The sequence below is a fragment of the Caretta caretta genome, chromosome 4 (assembly GCF_965140235.1).
Source record: "Caretta caretta isolate rCarCar2 chromosome 4, rCarCar1.hap1, whole genome shotgun sequence".
NCBI lineage: Eukaryota > Metazoa > Chordata > Testudines > Cheloniidae > Caretta > Caretta caretta.
The window spans coordinates 95,116,088-95,132,321 of NC_134209.1; the positions used below are offsets into that span (position 1 = coordinate 95,116,088).

The window sequence follows — 16,234 nt, forward strand, 5'->3', positions numbered from 1 at the left end:
GTTGTCTCTAGACGTTAGTGACTATTATAATTTGTATTCTTGAAGTATATCCCACACCTCTTTATCTTCTTTCTTCCTCACCACTTAAGCATTTCTTGCTATTCCTTGTTTTACAACAATTTTAGGAGCATAATTTAAAGAAGATGTTGCCAGAACAATATTAGTTTTATAGAAATTGCTGTGATTTTTATTCATATGAATTTGTCCCATAACTTTTTAAATATGTAAATGCAAATGTGAAAATAAAAAGGCTTGTGGGAGCAAAAGAAGAAACATAAATAGGATTTTAGTCTTTTTACATAGCACAATGGCTTTATTCTGAGGAATGCTGAGAGAGGTTGATTTAACATGAATAAATATTTGTTGTTGTTTTGTTAAGGAAACTATACCCTAAGAATTGATCTCTCTGATTTTGAAGGAGAACGGCGCTTTGCACAATATAAACGCTTCAGAGTTACAGATGAAGAGGTAATAAAATACTGAATAACTTAGTTAATCGGTTAATTCATTTTTTAAATGAAAGCTTGGATTCCGTAGGCAACAGAAAAAATATTATGGAAGGCCATATAATTATAGATTCCACAACTTTCATATACATATATGGTTTTCTAATATCTCTTATTAACACATTTTCTTTCTCACCAAGACCTTAGAATTTTGGATTATGTAATAATACATTGGTTTAAGTTCATAAATTGGTTTTACACAATCATACTTTGTGCCTGTCTTTAAAGATTTTAAATTCGTTTTCTGGTTCTTCAGCAACCTTTTAAATAATAGGCAGTTTTCATAGAACTTTGCTGATGTTATTAATGATGTTGGTTACAAAGATTTTTTGACATGAAAATGTTCAACATAAGATGAAGTTTTTATTAAGCAAAATTAGCTCTGTTAAAGGGTAAATCACAGAGAATATTCTTTGTTAACAAAGGCCTTGATTCAGCAAGGTACTTAACTATGTGGCTAATTTTAAGCATATGAGTACATATGTTTACCCTAAACAGCCACTAAAGTAAAATCCAATTGTTTTGGAGGCAGTAGGAGTTAAAAGCATTCAATGGCTAACAGAAGCCCTTCAGCACCTTGCAGAATTGAATCCTAAAAGCCTGCTTTTAAACACGTATTTAAAGTTCTTGAAAATTCTTTTGTCTTACTGAGCATCATCCCAATTGCCTTTTACACTGTGTTTAAATGGCAAGAGCTAAATGACATGCCATTTCTGAGTTTATATTAAATAACAGTGAATGGAATGTGTATATTTCCTAGTTAATACCCATATTTGTTAATAACACCCAGAGATTAGTCTAATTTTTCTCTCTCCATTTTTCATTAGAGCTCATACCAGCTGAGCTGTGGTGAATACTCTGGCACAGCTGGTGACTCCCTAACTGGGGGGTTTCACCCTGAAGTGAAATGGTGGGCTGATCACCGAGGAATGAAATTTAGTACACGAGACAGAGACAATGACAACTATGAAGGGAACTGTGCTGAGGAGGAGACAGCTGGCTGGTGGTTTAACAGGTCAGGTATTTCATGAGAGTACCAATACTAGTGATTATGATATCTCCTGATTACATATGATGTAGAAACATACAATATTAGGTGGGATTAGTACAGAGGTGAGCAAACTACTGCCCGTGGGCCTCATCCGGCCCGCTGGACTATCCTGCCCAGCCCTTGAGCTTCTGGCCAGGAAGGCTATCCCTGGCCCCTCCCCTGCTGTCCCCCATCCCCCGCAGCCTCAGCTCGCCGTGCCAGCGCTCTGGGCGGCGGGGCTGCAAGCACCTAACAGGCAGCACGGGTGGCGCAGCTGCCAGTCCTGCTGCTCTGAGCGGCATGGTAAAAAGGCCGGGAACGGGAAGGGGTGGCTGGATAAGGGGCAGAGGGTCCCTGGAGGCAGTCAGGAGACAGGGAGCAGGGGGTGGTTGGATGGGGCGGAGGTTCTGGGTGGGGGCAGTCAGGGGACAGGGAGCAGGGGGGTTGGATAGGTGTGGGAGTCCTGAGGGGCCTGTCAGGAGGTGGGGGTGTGGATAGGGATCGGGACTGTCAGGGGACAGGGAGGAGGGGTGTTGGACAGGGGGTAGGGTCCCGGGAGGGCGGTCAGGGGACAAGGAGCAGGGGGAGTTGGATGGGTCGGGGGGGGCAGATAGGGGGTAGGAAGTGGGAGGGGGCAGATAGGGGATGGGGGCCAGGCTGTTTGGGGAGGCACAGCCTTCCCTACTCGGCCCTCCATACAGTTTCAGAACCCCAATGTGGCCCTCAGGCCAAAAAGTTTGCCCACCCCTGGATTAGTATAATTAATTGTAATTGGGTAATCTGTCATTGACCCCTATCACAGACACCTCAGCACTTGCCCACATGACTGAGTCTGACCCTTGAACGAACTCCTTGCCTGATACCCCTGTATCACACCATCTCTAGCTTGCACTGGACTGACAGAAGGGATTTACTATGTGCTGGGGTTTGCATTCCAAATTCTCACTTGCTGTCATTCCGTATCTATTCTATCTCCAATGTACAGATTCTCTTTAAGGTCTCTAACTTTCATTAAAACAAGTCATCTTGAACACACATCACCACTGCTTCCCATTCTTGCATTTTCCCAGTATTTAGCTAGACCAGATGTGACATTTGTGCAGTCTATGACAAGTTAGTGCTAGTGGTTGAGTTAATAGATGCCTAATGTTAGGGGAACCATTTTTCACCCCACTTCACAGGGTCTCAAGCTCATTGTCCATTCATCAAGAAAGGAATGCACCCCCTTAATTAGTGGTTGTTCTCAGAGCGATTATTCTGAGAAGGAAACTTCCTTAAAGATGATGAAGTCAAAGTTTTTAAAATGTAACATTTCTTATACTTGTGCATGCAAGGTGACGCAGAAGATTGAACATAAATGATAAATAACCTTGGCCTTGAATATATGGGCAACTATCTATATAGGTTCACTTGAATAATAAGATAAATATAGCTGCAAGGTGCAATTATGCAATATAATTATGCAATATATAGCTATAAAATGCAGTTCAAAGAAGCATATTATCACAATGCAATCTCAGTTCACTTGGGAAGAATTGCCAGGCAGGATCAGCTCCAATGTGTGTGTCTCTCTCTGTGTCACCCTTTGTCTCCCTTTTTAACCCCTCACTTCCCAAAATTCAATACCACTTTCTTTGAGAGGACTGAGATAAGTTAGGCTGATCTCATTACCTGTAGCCACCTCATAGGTTTGTTTCAAAATTAATTTTATCTTTTAGCATATGCTAAGGAAGGAGAATCAACATAATGGATAGTGCAAGGAATTGGGTATTCCTTTTTGTGGGTACACAAAACCACTTGTGGACTGAGTTTCAGTGCTACTTAAAGCTACAATTATAGATATAGAAAAAAAAATCAGTTGTGATCCTGTTCCCAATTAAATGAACCTCCAACCCTAAAATTACATAGGATTGTGATAACGTATCACAGCTCTCACGTATGATGAATCACCAATGACTATTAGTCAACTGAGTCCATTTTCCTCAAAACAAATCTCTTATTATGTCTGATAGCTCAGGCAAAAGCATTATACTTTTGTGGAAATAGCTGCATGACAGGATTTGACAGCTCTTTGTATCTAATATACTATTATGATTCATATCATATAAATACCACAGATAGCTAGCTCTTGCGGTGCAGGTTTCTATTAGCTGTGGGTCTTTCGCTCTCTTAAAGTGATAATACTGTCTTGTAGCAACTATGCTCTGGATTAAAGATGAAAGCTGCTCATGAAGTTACCCCACTTCCATGATTCTGCCATTTTGTTGAGTAAGCACTTACTACTGAAGTGAACACTGAAACACTCAGCAGAATGCTTGCAAATATCGGTATTCTGCCCACACAAAAGAACAAAGCAAGCAGGCAGAGTGAAATGAAAGCACTGAGAGCACTCATTTGTCATGCTCACATTAGCAATCATGGATTGGGGGAGAACCAGTGCTCTGGATTGGGTTATATAGAGTCTCCCAGCTGGGTAGGAATTTGTTTTTCTATTTAAAATCTATTGAAATGCAATTTTTGCCTTAAAAAAATTAAGGGATCAGGAGACAATAGGAATGGAAACAGGCTACTTCTGAGGTGTGTACATGAGCCTGCCAGGTTTGGCAGTGTAACTTTAAAAAAAGCATACCTTTATTACTTTTTATTTTGTATGAGCTGAGTACTTAACATATGTAATCAATAAATCATATGCCAGTTGTGTTTCTTCTGCATGTCTAGTTATTTCAGTGTCCAGACTGTTACACAGTATTTGTGTAGTTTTGTTATTGTGCTTTTTTTGCTCCCCAGCACCAATTTAAGAGTTGTTATTCTTGGCTCATGGTACTTTCAAAAAAAATCCACTTGTGTCCATTTCCTCCAAAAGAAGGAAATGCAGTAAAGGAGTCAGTAAAGAAGTCCAGTAGCTAGTCACCACCTGTTACCCTCTATGCCTTTGCTGAGGAAGTTTGTGCTTGAGTGAGTAGTGCAAAGTAAACAAATGCCTACCCAGTAAGGAAAGTGTACGACATATTGAGCATGTCAGTTCCGTCATCAGTTTATCCTTTTGAAAATCAAAACCACCTTTTATATCTGCAGGTCATAAACTTTCAGCTGGTATATGGCATGATTCAATTTTTAAAAAGTGTTTGCAACGAACAACCAGCTAAATAAGAATTTTAATATATGGCTTTTATTATTATTGCTTCTATTTCAGTTCTTTGTAACTGTTGAGTGTAAACATGTGCAAACATACCTAGAGAGACTAACATTTGCCAATAGTTATATCCTTAAAGCTCATTCTAGATTGTTTTCTGTTTGAATTCTACCTAAAGTCAGCTTTCTAAAATCCATCATAATGTGTGACAACTAGCTACTAATAACAACAAAATACCAACCCAACAGTTGTTATAATCTAGTATTGGAGCTATAGCTAAACAGATTCACTACAATATCCTGCAAAAAAAAATGTTTAAATGTCTATATAATCACAATCATTCCTTCTTCTTCATGGAAACAAAATTAATGAGGGAGAGGGGCTGTAGCATAGCAAAGTATTTCTTTGACAGTTACAAATGTAACTTATACTGTTGCAATGTATTAGAGAGCCAGAGAAGGATGCCAATTGAAATGGCAACTCAGATGATCCAGCTATTGGAGGATGGCCAGAATGGCTATATTTAACTTGTAGAGAGATTTCATATTTTTCCAACAAATATGAAATCAGTAGTTTAATAGCTGAGCTGATGGTGATTATTCTTATTTTTGCATGTGAAACTCCAACTGTTAGCAGTAAATGCAGGATTTAGAGCAATTGCTCCAAAACAACAAACAGAGGAACAATGCCACGTTCCTTTCACAAAGTTTTCATTGCCACATACCCTTGTTGCTAGGTATGATCTTAACAAGTCTGGAAACATTCTCTAATGAAGCAGATTAGCAGGCAAAATGTCAGGGAACTAATGGTGTTAAAGGAATGGAGTCAAGGAACAAAGGATTTTTTGTTTTGGAGCCGCTAAGAACCCTTGAAATTGTGCCCTAATTTAGCCTTTATTGTTTAGTGGCATTGAGCCCCATGAATACAGATTCCTGCAGCTGTCAAACTAGACTGTCATCAACATAGTGATTTTTTTGGCTCATGCAACAACTACAAATCCCTGAAGCTTTTAGACAAAACAGATTTGTTTAATTAACATGAATGTCTTATTTTTGTTTTCCCCTTCTTTCCCACCAGGTGTCACTCTTCCAACCTGAATGGTGTGTACTACAAAGGACCTTATACAGCAAAGACAGACAATGGAATTGTTTGGTACACATGGCATGGGTGGTGGTATTCTCTGAAATCTGTTGTTATGAAGGTCAGACCAGCAGACTTTGAACCCAATGTTGTTTAAATATCTAGTTAATATAATTCATCCAGTTAATCTTTTAGCAAATCCATTCAAATTAAGCCAGATGGGCAGATTTCTCCCTCCACCAGCCCCGCTCCCCTGCCTCATTTATGCCTGTATAAATCTGGAATAACTTCATTAAAATCAGTGGTGTTATATGGGTATAAATGAGAATAGAATCTGGCCTTGAGCCTGGAGATACAAATAACTTGTATGGGATTGCTAAAGAGACCGGTCAACATTCACCCAGGGTTTATGGCAACTTTCACCCATGTAGAATACTTAGCAGTAGATCCCTAGAAGAAGGGGGAACTTCCACTTGACTGACAGGCACAAGGGGGGCCAGGACTTCCCCAAAAGCGAGCGGTATTGGTCAGGAAGGAGGAGTGCAGTGCTATTGTAGCCTCTGCTGGTGAGGTTCCTTTGGAATCCCCAGTGGAATTCAAAGCAGCCTACAATGCTAGAACCTCTGAGGAACGACAGCAGTGGGAATCACCTGTCCTTTCCTAGGACACAAGAGACTAGGCTGGTACACAGGTGCAATTTGTACCTTCTGTGCCTTCTGGAGAATGGGGTACAGGAGGGGGTGCCAACTTGGCCCACACTATTTTGGACTTTTTTCATTTGGAAACCATCTATATCGAAATCTATGCACAATAAATAGGATTTAATGGAAAAATTACAAAATAGATTCACTCTATTGTCCTAAAAAGCAATGTGACTATATATTACACATAAAAATGACATTAAAATCATGTTATAGGCGCCTCGTTTAGTGCACAGAATGGACTGTTTCTGGGAATTAATCCTGGTTGTGTAGAATGAAGGTGTTGTATGTAGGAGTCCTGTGTCATTTGCTGCAGAAGTTGAAAGATGTGTAGTGAATGAGGCAGTAGCTTGAATGAAGAAAAAGGATGGTCTTGTGGTTAAGGCCCTTTCGTGCTGCCCTGGAAAATTGGGTTCTATCCCTACTGCTACCATATAGTTCCTATGTGATGTGAGCAAGTCACTTAAACCAAACTTTTCACAGATGGCCACTAATTGTGGGTTCCTCATTTTCTGGGTGCCTGACTTGGGCACTCACAGCTGCAACTGAAGTCAATGGGAGCTGTGCTTTGAACATACAGAGTGCTATATAACTCAAAGCACTCTGAAAAATCAGGTCCTAGTTGTTTCAAATTGAGCATCCAAAATTAATGGTTCTGGAGCAATTTGTATACTGAGGGTGCTGAGAGCCATTGAACCAAACTGTAAACTCTGTATGTGATTGACACCATTTCAAACCATGCTGCACCCTTAGTTCCAGCACCTATGAGTGGACATGCTGTGCACTGAATGGGGCAGGGGTCCAGTGGAAAATATAATGTATGATCCTGTAATTAAAGACTGTATCATAATACATACGCACAGGGGAGCCAAATTAAGGTTACATGGGCAACTTTAATTCTGGCACTTCCTAGCTTTTGAGTGCTTGCTTTAGCAAACGTAACATTCTTTTAACGTAGTTTTTGTGTGTAATTTTAAAGAAAAGCTGAACCCATTTCCATCATGACACCCAGCAGGGTTGGAACCTTTAGATCCATAGCACAGACTTCTGCCACTTGAGCTCACGGAGTAACTGATAGTAGCAGTAGGTTATCTTCTACGTGAACTAATGACTAGAGGGGGAATGGAACACTCCCTTTTCCAGAGGGTTTCACAGATATTTGCAGACAGCAGAGGAATGCCGAGTCTTCAGAATCTTGACTTTCAGTCTAAATTCTGACGTATAGCATGCTTTACAGGTAACAGACCCTTGTGACCCCCTCACCTCAACAAGACTGCCCCCTTCTACCACTTGTCCCTTTAGCCTGTTCCTTTTCCAGTCCTGGCTCTCCCCCTCCTTGCAGATCCTTTCCTAACTAGTCCCAGTCTAGATCCTCCCAGAATCCTCGCTCCATTCCCATTGTCCTTGCCCAGTCACATCCAGGCTCCCCGTCCAAGCCACAGTCTTCCCCGACCCAGGCTCCTTGTCCCAGTTTCCTTGCTCACTCAGTCCCATTTCCCACCCCCAGCTCCTCATCCAATCTCAGTGTAGCGTCCCTCCCCGCCCCTGGCTTTCACTCCAAGTCTCTGCCCAGCCAGTGTCCTTGTTCCACTCTACTCTCTCTTGTGTCCCCCCAATCTGGCTCTTGTCCCTTCAGCATTCAAGTCAGGAAATTTCTGTCTCCATACTGCCTGGGGGTTTGCAGGGGAGTGCTCATGAGCACGGGAGAGACAGCCTTCCTGCTCTCAGTCCTTACTTCCACTCTCACAGCCAGAAGCAGCAATTTCAGGCAAAGTTCTACTCTGCCCCAGTAGCCCTAAGATGTAGTATGCCCAAGGCAAACTGAGTCATTAGAGAACTGAGCTGCAAAAGTCTAAGTCTCTGCTGAGCATGTGTAAACTGAGAGTTTTCAAAAGTTTATAATTTGGCCAGATTTGGGTGGGGGTTTTTTCAAGGATAAGCAAAAGATACATCCCTGGCTTGTATTTTTCAAGTTCCTATTCCAAAACATGGACATACTAGAGCTTTTCAACTGAACAGCTGTAAGAATTTATTTCGGGGAAGGGGTTGGAATGGGGGCAGGGCCGGGGCAGCAGGGTCAGTGATGCGGCCCTCAGGCCAATGTACTAGTCCTCATGTGGCCCTCGTGCTCATTTGAGTTTGAGACCCCTGCTCTAATGGTTAGAAACCTTCACCTAATTTCAAGCCTAAACTGTTGATGGCCAGTTTATATCCAAGTTTTCTTGTGCCAACATTGGCTCTTAACTCTGCTCCCTCCCTTGTGTTTATCCCTCTGATGTGTTTATAGAGAGCAATTATATCTCCCCTCAGCCTTAATTTCATTAGGCTAAACAAATCAAGCTCCTTGCACCTCATCTCATAAAGGAGATTCTCTATTCCTCTGACCATCCTAGTAGCCTTTCTCTGCACCTGTGGGGGGTTGGAGGGTGAGAAAACCTGGATTTGTGCTGGAAATGGCCCAACTTGATGATCACTTTAGATAAGCTATTACCAGCAGGACAGTGGGGTGGGAGGAGGTATTGTTTCATGATCTCTGTGTGTATATAAAGTCTGCTGCAGTTTCCACGGTATGCATCCGATGAAGTGAGCTACAGCTCACGAAAGCTCATGCTCAAATAAATTGGTTAGTCTCTAAGGTGCCACAAGTACTCCTTTTCTTTTTGCGAATACAGACTAACACAGCTGTTACTCTGAAACCTGTTCTACTTTGAATTTCTTTGCTTGTCCATGTTTAAGAGAGTTGCGCACAGTATTCCAGATGAGGTCTCATCAGTGCCTTGTATAATGGTAATAACGCTTCCCTATTTCTACTGGAAATACCTCGTCTGATGCATCCGAGGATTGCATCTGACTTTTTCCATGGCCCCATAACATTGGCAGCTCATAGTCATCCTGTGATCAACCAATACATCCAGGTTTTTCTCCTCCTCTTTCACTTCCAACTGTTATGTCCCCAGGTTATAAGAAAAAATTCTTGTTGTTAGTCCCTAAATGCATAACCTTGCACTATTAAGTTTCACCCCCTTTCTATTACTCCAGTTTTCAAGGTTATCCAAATCTTTTTTTATGATATTCTGGTCCTCCTCCATAATTGCAACACCACGTCACCTTGTCTCATTTGCAAATTTTATTAGCACACTCCCACTTTTTGTGCCAAGGTAATGAATGAAAATGTTAAATAAAATTGGTCCCAACATTGATCCCTGAGGAACTCCTCTAGTAACTTCTCTCCAGCCTGACAGTTCACCTTTCATTATGACCCACTGTAGTGTCCTCTTTAACCAGTTCCTTATCCACCTTTCGATTCTTATATTAATCCCCATCTTCTCCAATTTAACTAATAATTTCCCATGTGAAACTGTATCAATTGATTTCCTGAAATTCAAATAGCTTAAAATCTACTGCATTTCCTTTGTCTAGAAAATCAGTTGTCTTCTCAAAGAAAGAGATCAGGTTGGTCTGGTATGAGCTATCCATTGTAAAAGCATGTTGTATTTTATCCCAGTTACTGTTTACCTCTCTATCCTTACCTTCTCTGTCTTTCAAAATTTGTTCTAAGACCTTGCATACAATTCAGGTCAAACTATAGTTTCCCATACCACTTTCTCCCCGACCACCCTTTTCATAAATATAGGTACTATATTTGCAGTTCTCCAGTGGGGTATGGCCCATAGTTTACAGATTCATTAAACATCCTTGCTATTGGTCTTGTAATTTCATGTGCCAGGTCTTTTAATATTCTTAGATTAAGACAATCCACAGCTTCCAATTTGGTCCCATTAAGTTGTTTGAGTTTGGCTTCCACCTTGGATCTTGTAATTTTTACTTATCTTCTTTCTCATTAGACACCCTGCTACTGTGCCCAGGCTCTTCATTCTTAAGAACTGAGGCCACATATTCATTTAGGTGGTGGGCTATACCTAGATTATCTTTAATCTCCATCCTATCCTCAGTGTAAGGCCCCAGAAGTCTAGAACTCGGGCTAGTAGAGCTCCTAGGCAACTGAAAGCTCCAGGCTGCCATCCAACAGCAGCTGTAACCAATTTGCACTACACATCCCATGTCCTGCTGTGGACACAGACCACAGGAAGTTCTGCCTCAAGAGTTTGATAGACAGCAGCCCCATGGTTCCTGATTGGCTCCCAAGAAGTTTCCAGGCAATAATGTGGATCTTCTGTAGTGGTTATTACTTATTCATTGCTCTTGAATTCCTGGTATTGGTGTGATTCTCCAACCTTGCCCCTTCTGGATGCAAATCTTTTTGTCTTCTGTTCTCACTTGCAATCTTCTGAGAAAAGAAAAAAGAAAAGGAGTACTTGTGGCACCTTAGAGACTAACCAATTTATTTGAGCATGAGCTTTCGTGAGCTACAGCTCACGAAAGCTCATGCTCAAATAAATTGGTTAGTCTCTAAGGTGCCACAAGTACTCCTTTTCTTTTTTCTTTTTGCGAATACAGACTAACACGGCTGTTCCTCTGAAACCAATCTTCTGAGAGTCATCCTCTGTCTTCCTGTAGCTCTGAACTCTGGTTATCTCCATTGTCTCTGCCCTTCTTTTTGTAGGGCTAGCCACTCTTCCTTGATCTCCCATCTTCTGTTAGTGACTCTCTCTCCCCTTCATTTTCCAATTCAGCAAACCTATTCCTTGGCTCTGTCTCCTGTGTTTGCTGATCTTTTCCTCTGACTGGTTCTTGTAAGCACATGTTTCCACTGGCCACTTAATTCATCCAGCAGTCTATCCTCACAGTTGTCCAGTCCAGCTTCCATCTGCAAGTCTTGAGTTTTCCCCTTCAACCTCTTCTGGCCTTTCCTTCATCATCAGCTTAAATCCCCTTCAAAACTCAACCATAGTTTCTACCTGCATTTCAAAACCTCAGATCTTCTCTTCCATCAGCTCTATCAGGCAGCACATCATACAAATGAAGCATCTTTCAGGTACCCTCTCCAGAATAATGTACATCCTCCATCTTCATTGTCTTGTCCATTCTTGGGGTTACTACCCCTGCTGCCTCTGTAACAGGCATGGCCTCCCATCCAAAGCTTCTGTCAACAGATAACCCACACTGCACACAAAATCCCCCCTGCAGCTTCCCTTCCAAATTCCCCTGTTTTCGGTTGTTTTCTGGCTCATGTGCTGCTGACTGACCAGTTGGCTGCCTTTATAGGCCTGCTGATTAGGAAAGCCTGGTCCCCTAATCAAAGCTCAGCTGTGATCCTTTTCTCACAACACACTGCCCCTTACCACACTTTGCAAACTGAAAGCAATCTAGCAAGCAAGCAGACACTCTTGAGAACACACACTCTGCCACTAAGAAACAGGGGCTTGCCTCCCTTCTCCTCCAGCAGGTTTCCAATCAAACTCCCCTGATCTCAGCTCTCTTTGCTGGCTCCTGTGCCGCTACTATGAAAGTTCTTGCAACAATCCCAGGGGATTCATGTATCTCTCCATGGTTTTACTTGGTGGCCAGTGTCCTGCCCCGCTCAGTGCTATTCACTATTTAAATTCCTTCTCGGGTCACACACTATACACTGGGAAATAAAGAAGGAAGGTGTTGTGATTAAGGCAACAGACTGGGGATAAAGAGATCTAGATTCTGTTCCAGGCTCTCTCATGGATTCACTGTGTGACATTGAACCCCTGTAAAACAGGTGTGACATTTACTTTAACTTCACAGGGTCTGCTGAGAGTAGATACACAAATGTGTGGCATTCAGATACCAGGCTGATGAGGGCTGGAAGAAAGCCTATAAATAAATGAGATGTGGTTCATATGCATCTCTATGCTGCAGTATAAACTTTAGCTTAAATTCTACAATGGGTTTTAAACTTATGCTTTAGTAGCAATTAAAAAAAATATTTTAAAAGATCCAGTCACAGGACTGGATGCATTTTCAGCATACTAGTGTAGAACAGTTCAGTCACATAGAAAATCCACAGAAGACAGGAAGATACACATAGAATCATAGAATCATAGAATATAAGGGTTGGAAGGGACCCCAGAAGGTCATCTAGTCCAACCCCCTGCTCGAAGCAGGACCAATTCCCAGTTAAATCATCCCAGCCAGGGCTTTGTCAAGCCTGACCTTAAAAACCTCTAAGGAAGGAGATTCTACCACCTCCCTAGGTAACGCATTCCAGTGTTTCACCACCCTCTTAGTGAAAAAGTTTTTCCTAATATCCAATCTAAACCTCCCCCACTGCAGCTTGAGACCATTACTCCTCGTTCTGTCATCTGATACCATTGAGAACAATCTAGAGCCATCCTCTTTGGAACCCCCTTTCAGGTAGTTGAAAGCAGCTATCAAATCCCCCCTCATTCTTCTCTTCTGCAGGCTAAACAATCCCAGCTCCCTCAGCCTCTCCTCATAACTCATGTGTTCCAGACCCCTAATCATTTTTGTTGCCCTTTGCTGGACTCTCTCCAATTTATCCACATCCTTCTTGAAGTGTGGGGCCCAAAACTGGACACAGTACTCCAGATGAGGCCTCACCAATGTCGAATAGAGGGGAACGATCACGTCCCTCGATCTGCTCGCTATGCCCCTACTTATACATCCCAAAATGCCATTGGCCTTCTTGGCAACAAGGGCACACTGCTGACTCATATCCAGCTTCTCGTCCACTGTCACCCCTAGGTCCTTTTCCGCAGAACTGCTGCCTAGCCATTCGGTCCCTAGTCTGTAGCTGTGCATTGGGTTCTTCCGTCCTAAGTGCAGGACCCTGCACTTATCCTTATTGAACCTCATCAGATTTCTTTTGGCCCAATCCTCCAATTTGTCTAGGTCCTTCTGTATCCTATCCCTCCCCTCCAGCGTATCTACCACTCCTCCCAGTTTAGTATCATGTGTACATGTGTACAATATGATATATTCAACAACAAAAGAGAGCCTCCAGTAGTTATTTCTAGCCAATTTTCTCATTAAACTCAAAGTGATCCTGCATCTTCCTCATGCACACTCTATAAGTCTGAATCAGTAGAGTGAAGATGAACGCTTGGTTTTCCAAACAAAAAGATAGGTTTCTAGAGATGTTAGAAACGCATTCTTTCCTGTGGGAATTCTCAAATTCCTTTCAGAAGCCTGAGTTGAGGAGGGTTCATTCTCTGCCAAGCCATGAATGATATTACAGATAACAGTGAAATTACCCTTAGTATTTTGGAGAGGAAAAAGGAAGGAAGATTACTTAATGCATTCAAAGAAGCCCTACTGAGGCTGATCTAATTGCACTTAATGTAAATATAAGACATGGAAGGCTTAAATAGTAAATTCTCTAGCAGGAAAAAAATAGATTGCTCCCAAACTTGCTGATAAAATCTTCAGCAGTTTTCTTGAGCTTGTTGTAGGATAAATCAAGGCTTATGATAAATCAAGGCTTATGTAGGATAAATCAACTTATGAGAATGCGAACAACACTCATCAGGTTTCAGAGTAGCAGCCGTGTTAGTCTGTATTCGCAAAAAGAAAAGGAGGACTTGTGGCACCTTAGAGACTAACCAATTTATTTGAGCATAAGTTTTTGTGAGCTACAGCTCACTTCATCGGATGTGTGACAAGTACTCCGTTTCTTTTTGCAAATACTCGTCAGCTGAGCTAGGACATATTCCTAACATTTGAATGCAAAAGTGGCAGAAAAAGCCATTTCCCTTCCCCTTTTGGAAATCTCATGAGGAAACGTACTCTAGATTGATGTACAACCCGGTTACACAAGGCAACCCTCTTTCTGCATATTTTTTCATGCGTTTGCACATTGTTTATTTGGATTGTAACCTCCTGAGGGCCAGGATCTTGTCCTCCTAGCTGCTTGAAAAGCGCCTGGTATATTGGTGGCATTATGCAAATAAAATATAATTCCCCCTCCCCCATTTCCATGTTTTTCTTTGTCTATAATCAATGCGGACTGTATTAAAATGTATGAGTAAAGTGTTTTTAACTCAAATGTGATCCCATGTTTCTTATCAAATAAGTAAAACCTTTAATTTTAAAGAACAAGTTCAGATGGATTTTTTTTTTTAAAGTACAATTTGGAAGTGAAATCACAAGCTGCTAAGTGTTCCTTGCTGTGCCTGGCATTGCCTGTTAGTATTAACTTGTTTCCTCTACAGGTTTGAACATGTCCTGGAGCAGACTAGTATTCATGCATGATTGTAGAACAAAGATCAGTGTATTTGTTCAATCATTAGATAGGAACCACAACACAGAGCAGAATGAATTTGTTTCACTTGATACAAATTATACAACCCAAATAAAGAACAATCAAAGAAATAATAAGGGTTTTGCTGGGTCATTCATGATTGAACAAAGAACACTATCCTAGCTACCAGCAATACGCCAAGCAAAAAAGCCCTCTCTTTAATCATCCTTTGTGAGAAATGTCTCAATGTTTATGAACTAGCAGTTATTCTAATAGTTTTCCTTTCCCTTCAAATTGTTAAACTCTTTGGAGAGTGAAAGAATGGAAATCATAAATCAGCATGAATTAAGTGGAGTAGGAGGCATAGATCCATTAGAAATCTGCCTTCTAACCTCTTCCTACAGTCAGAAACCTAACATAGTGCCCTGTTTGTTTATTTTTTAGGGAGAGAGTGGTGCACTGAGGAGAGAGAGGAAGTTCCTGCCATAATTTGACCTATAGCTTTCCTGCAAAGATTTTTCTCTGAAGCCCCACTGGCTGCCTAGAATTACTTCCGCTAACTCTCCCCCTTACACACTGCTACCCCACTAACATCCTGTGATGTTCCTTTGAAAGGGTCAGAGCCTCAGGCCAGTTCTCAGCCCAGCTGCTGGCACAGTGCATGTCACCAGGGGAAAAGTGCAGGGTAAGGGCTCCCCAGATGGCCAAACATCCTTTTCAGGCTTCTCTAATTCACAGCAGGGACAGGAACAGTACCTCAGTGGCCCAAAGACCTGAGGAGCACAATGGTGGCTTTAAACTGCCTGTATCCCTCTTCAGCTGGGTTAAGTGCTGCTCCACTACAGCTGAAGATTGGAGAAAAAGTTTCTTGGCTTTAATTCCCCACACTTTTGGGGTGTTTCAGTTCATCTGGAGCTCAACTTGGAGATCTCAAAACAGGCACCACAAATTAGTGGATATTTTAAAACTTAGATATTGATGTCTTACTGCCTCACTGTTGCATTGGGATCTTCAGACCACCAGACTCAGATCCTAAGGATCCCATATTAATGTGTCCATAATGATGTAATATTATTTGTCTTATATTTAACTCTCACTGTCTGTGTCTTTTTCTCTTATGAATCACTCCTGTGTATCTAGTACTGATTACTGGAACATTCTTGAAGAATTGAAAACAACTCTTAAAAAATGGCTACATTCCCATAGCAATAGAAGGGATGTTATGTTATGTTATGAAATCTCTGTGAAATGAGCTGAAATTAGGCTCCTGCCATTAGAGATTTATTAAAGCACCATAACCACTAAGTTGTCATGGATTCTGCAATAGTGTCACATCTGTTTTAAGTGGATGTTGGGGAAACGTACAAATGGAGCTATTTACTATGAAAGATGTCCTGCCTGACAGAAAATAAATTAAAAAAACCCAACAAATGATATCTGATTTTTAGGAGGATAAGGAAGCTGCAGATTTACTATACAGAAACATATGGCATTGGTCCTGTGACACAGAAATCCCTTGGTAAAGAGTCCCCTATTCTTTGCAAACATCTTCCACCTCAGACCTCATAAACTTACTACACCAAATATGTCTTACAGAATATTTATGCACAAAGAGTAACATGTAAGGTACCTATAGAAATCTCATAACTTGTT

At 41.4% G+C, this 16,234-nt stretch overlaps 1 protein-coding gene across 6 annotated transcripts in view; it reads left to right on the forward strand.

The window, feature by feature from the left end:
- Positions 1–16,012, forward strand: part of FGL1 (fibrinogen like 1) — a 54,247-nt gene extending 38,235 nt beyond the window's left edge. For 4 of the 6 annotated variants that reach the window (XM_075127880.1, XM_048848165.2, XM_048848164.2 and 1 more), the window contains 4 exons: positions 380–468; positions 1,334–1,521; positions 5,747–5,870; positions 15,026–16,012. In XM_075127880.1, coding sequence (XP_074983981.1) covers positions 380–468; positions 1,334–1,521; positions 5,747–5,870; positions 15,026–15,070 — 446 coding nt within the window. In that variant the 3' untranslated portion in view covers positions 15,071–16,012. Of the gene's footprint in view, positions 1–379; positions 469–1,333; positions 1,522–5,746; positions 6,591–15,025 lie in introns of those variants that run through there. The other 2 variants (XM_048848168.2, XM_048848169.2) reach the window with 1 other exon arrangement.
- The last annotated feature ends 222 nt before the right edge of the window (positions 16,013–16,234 follow it).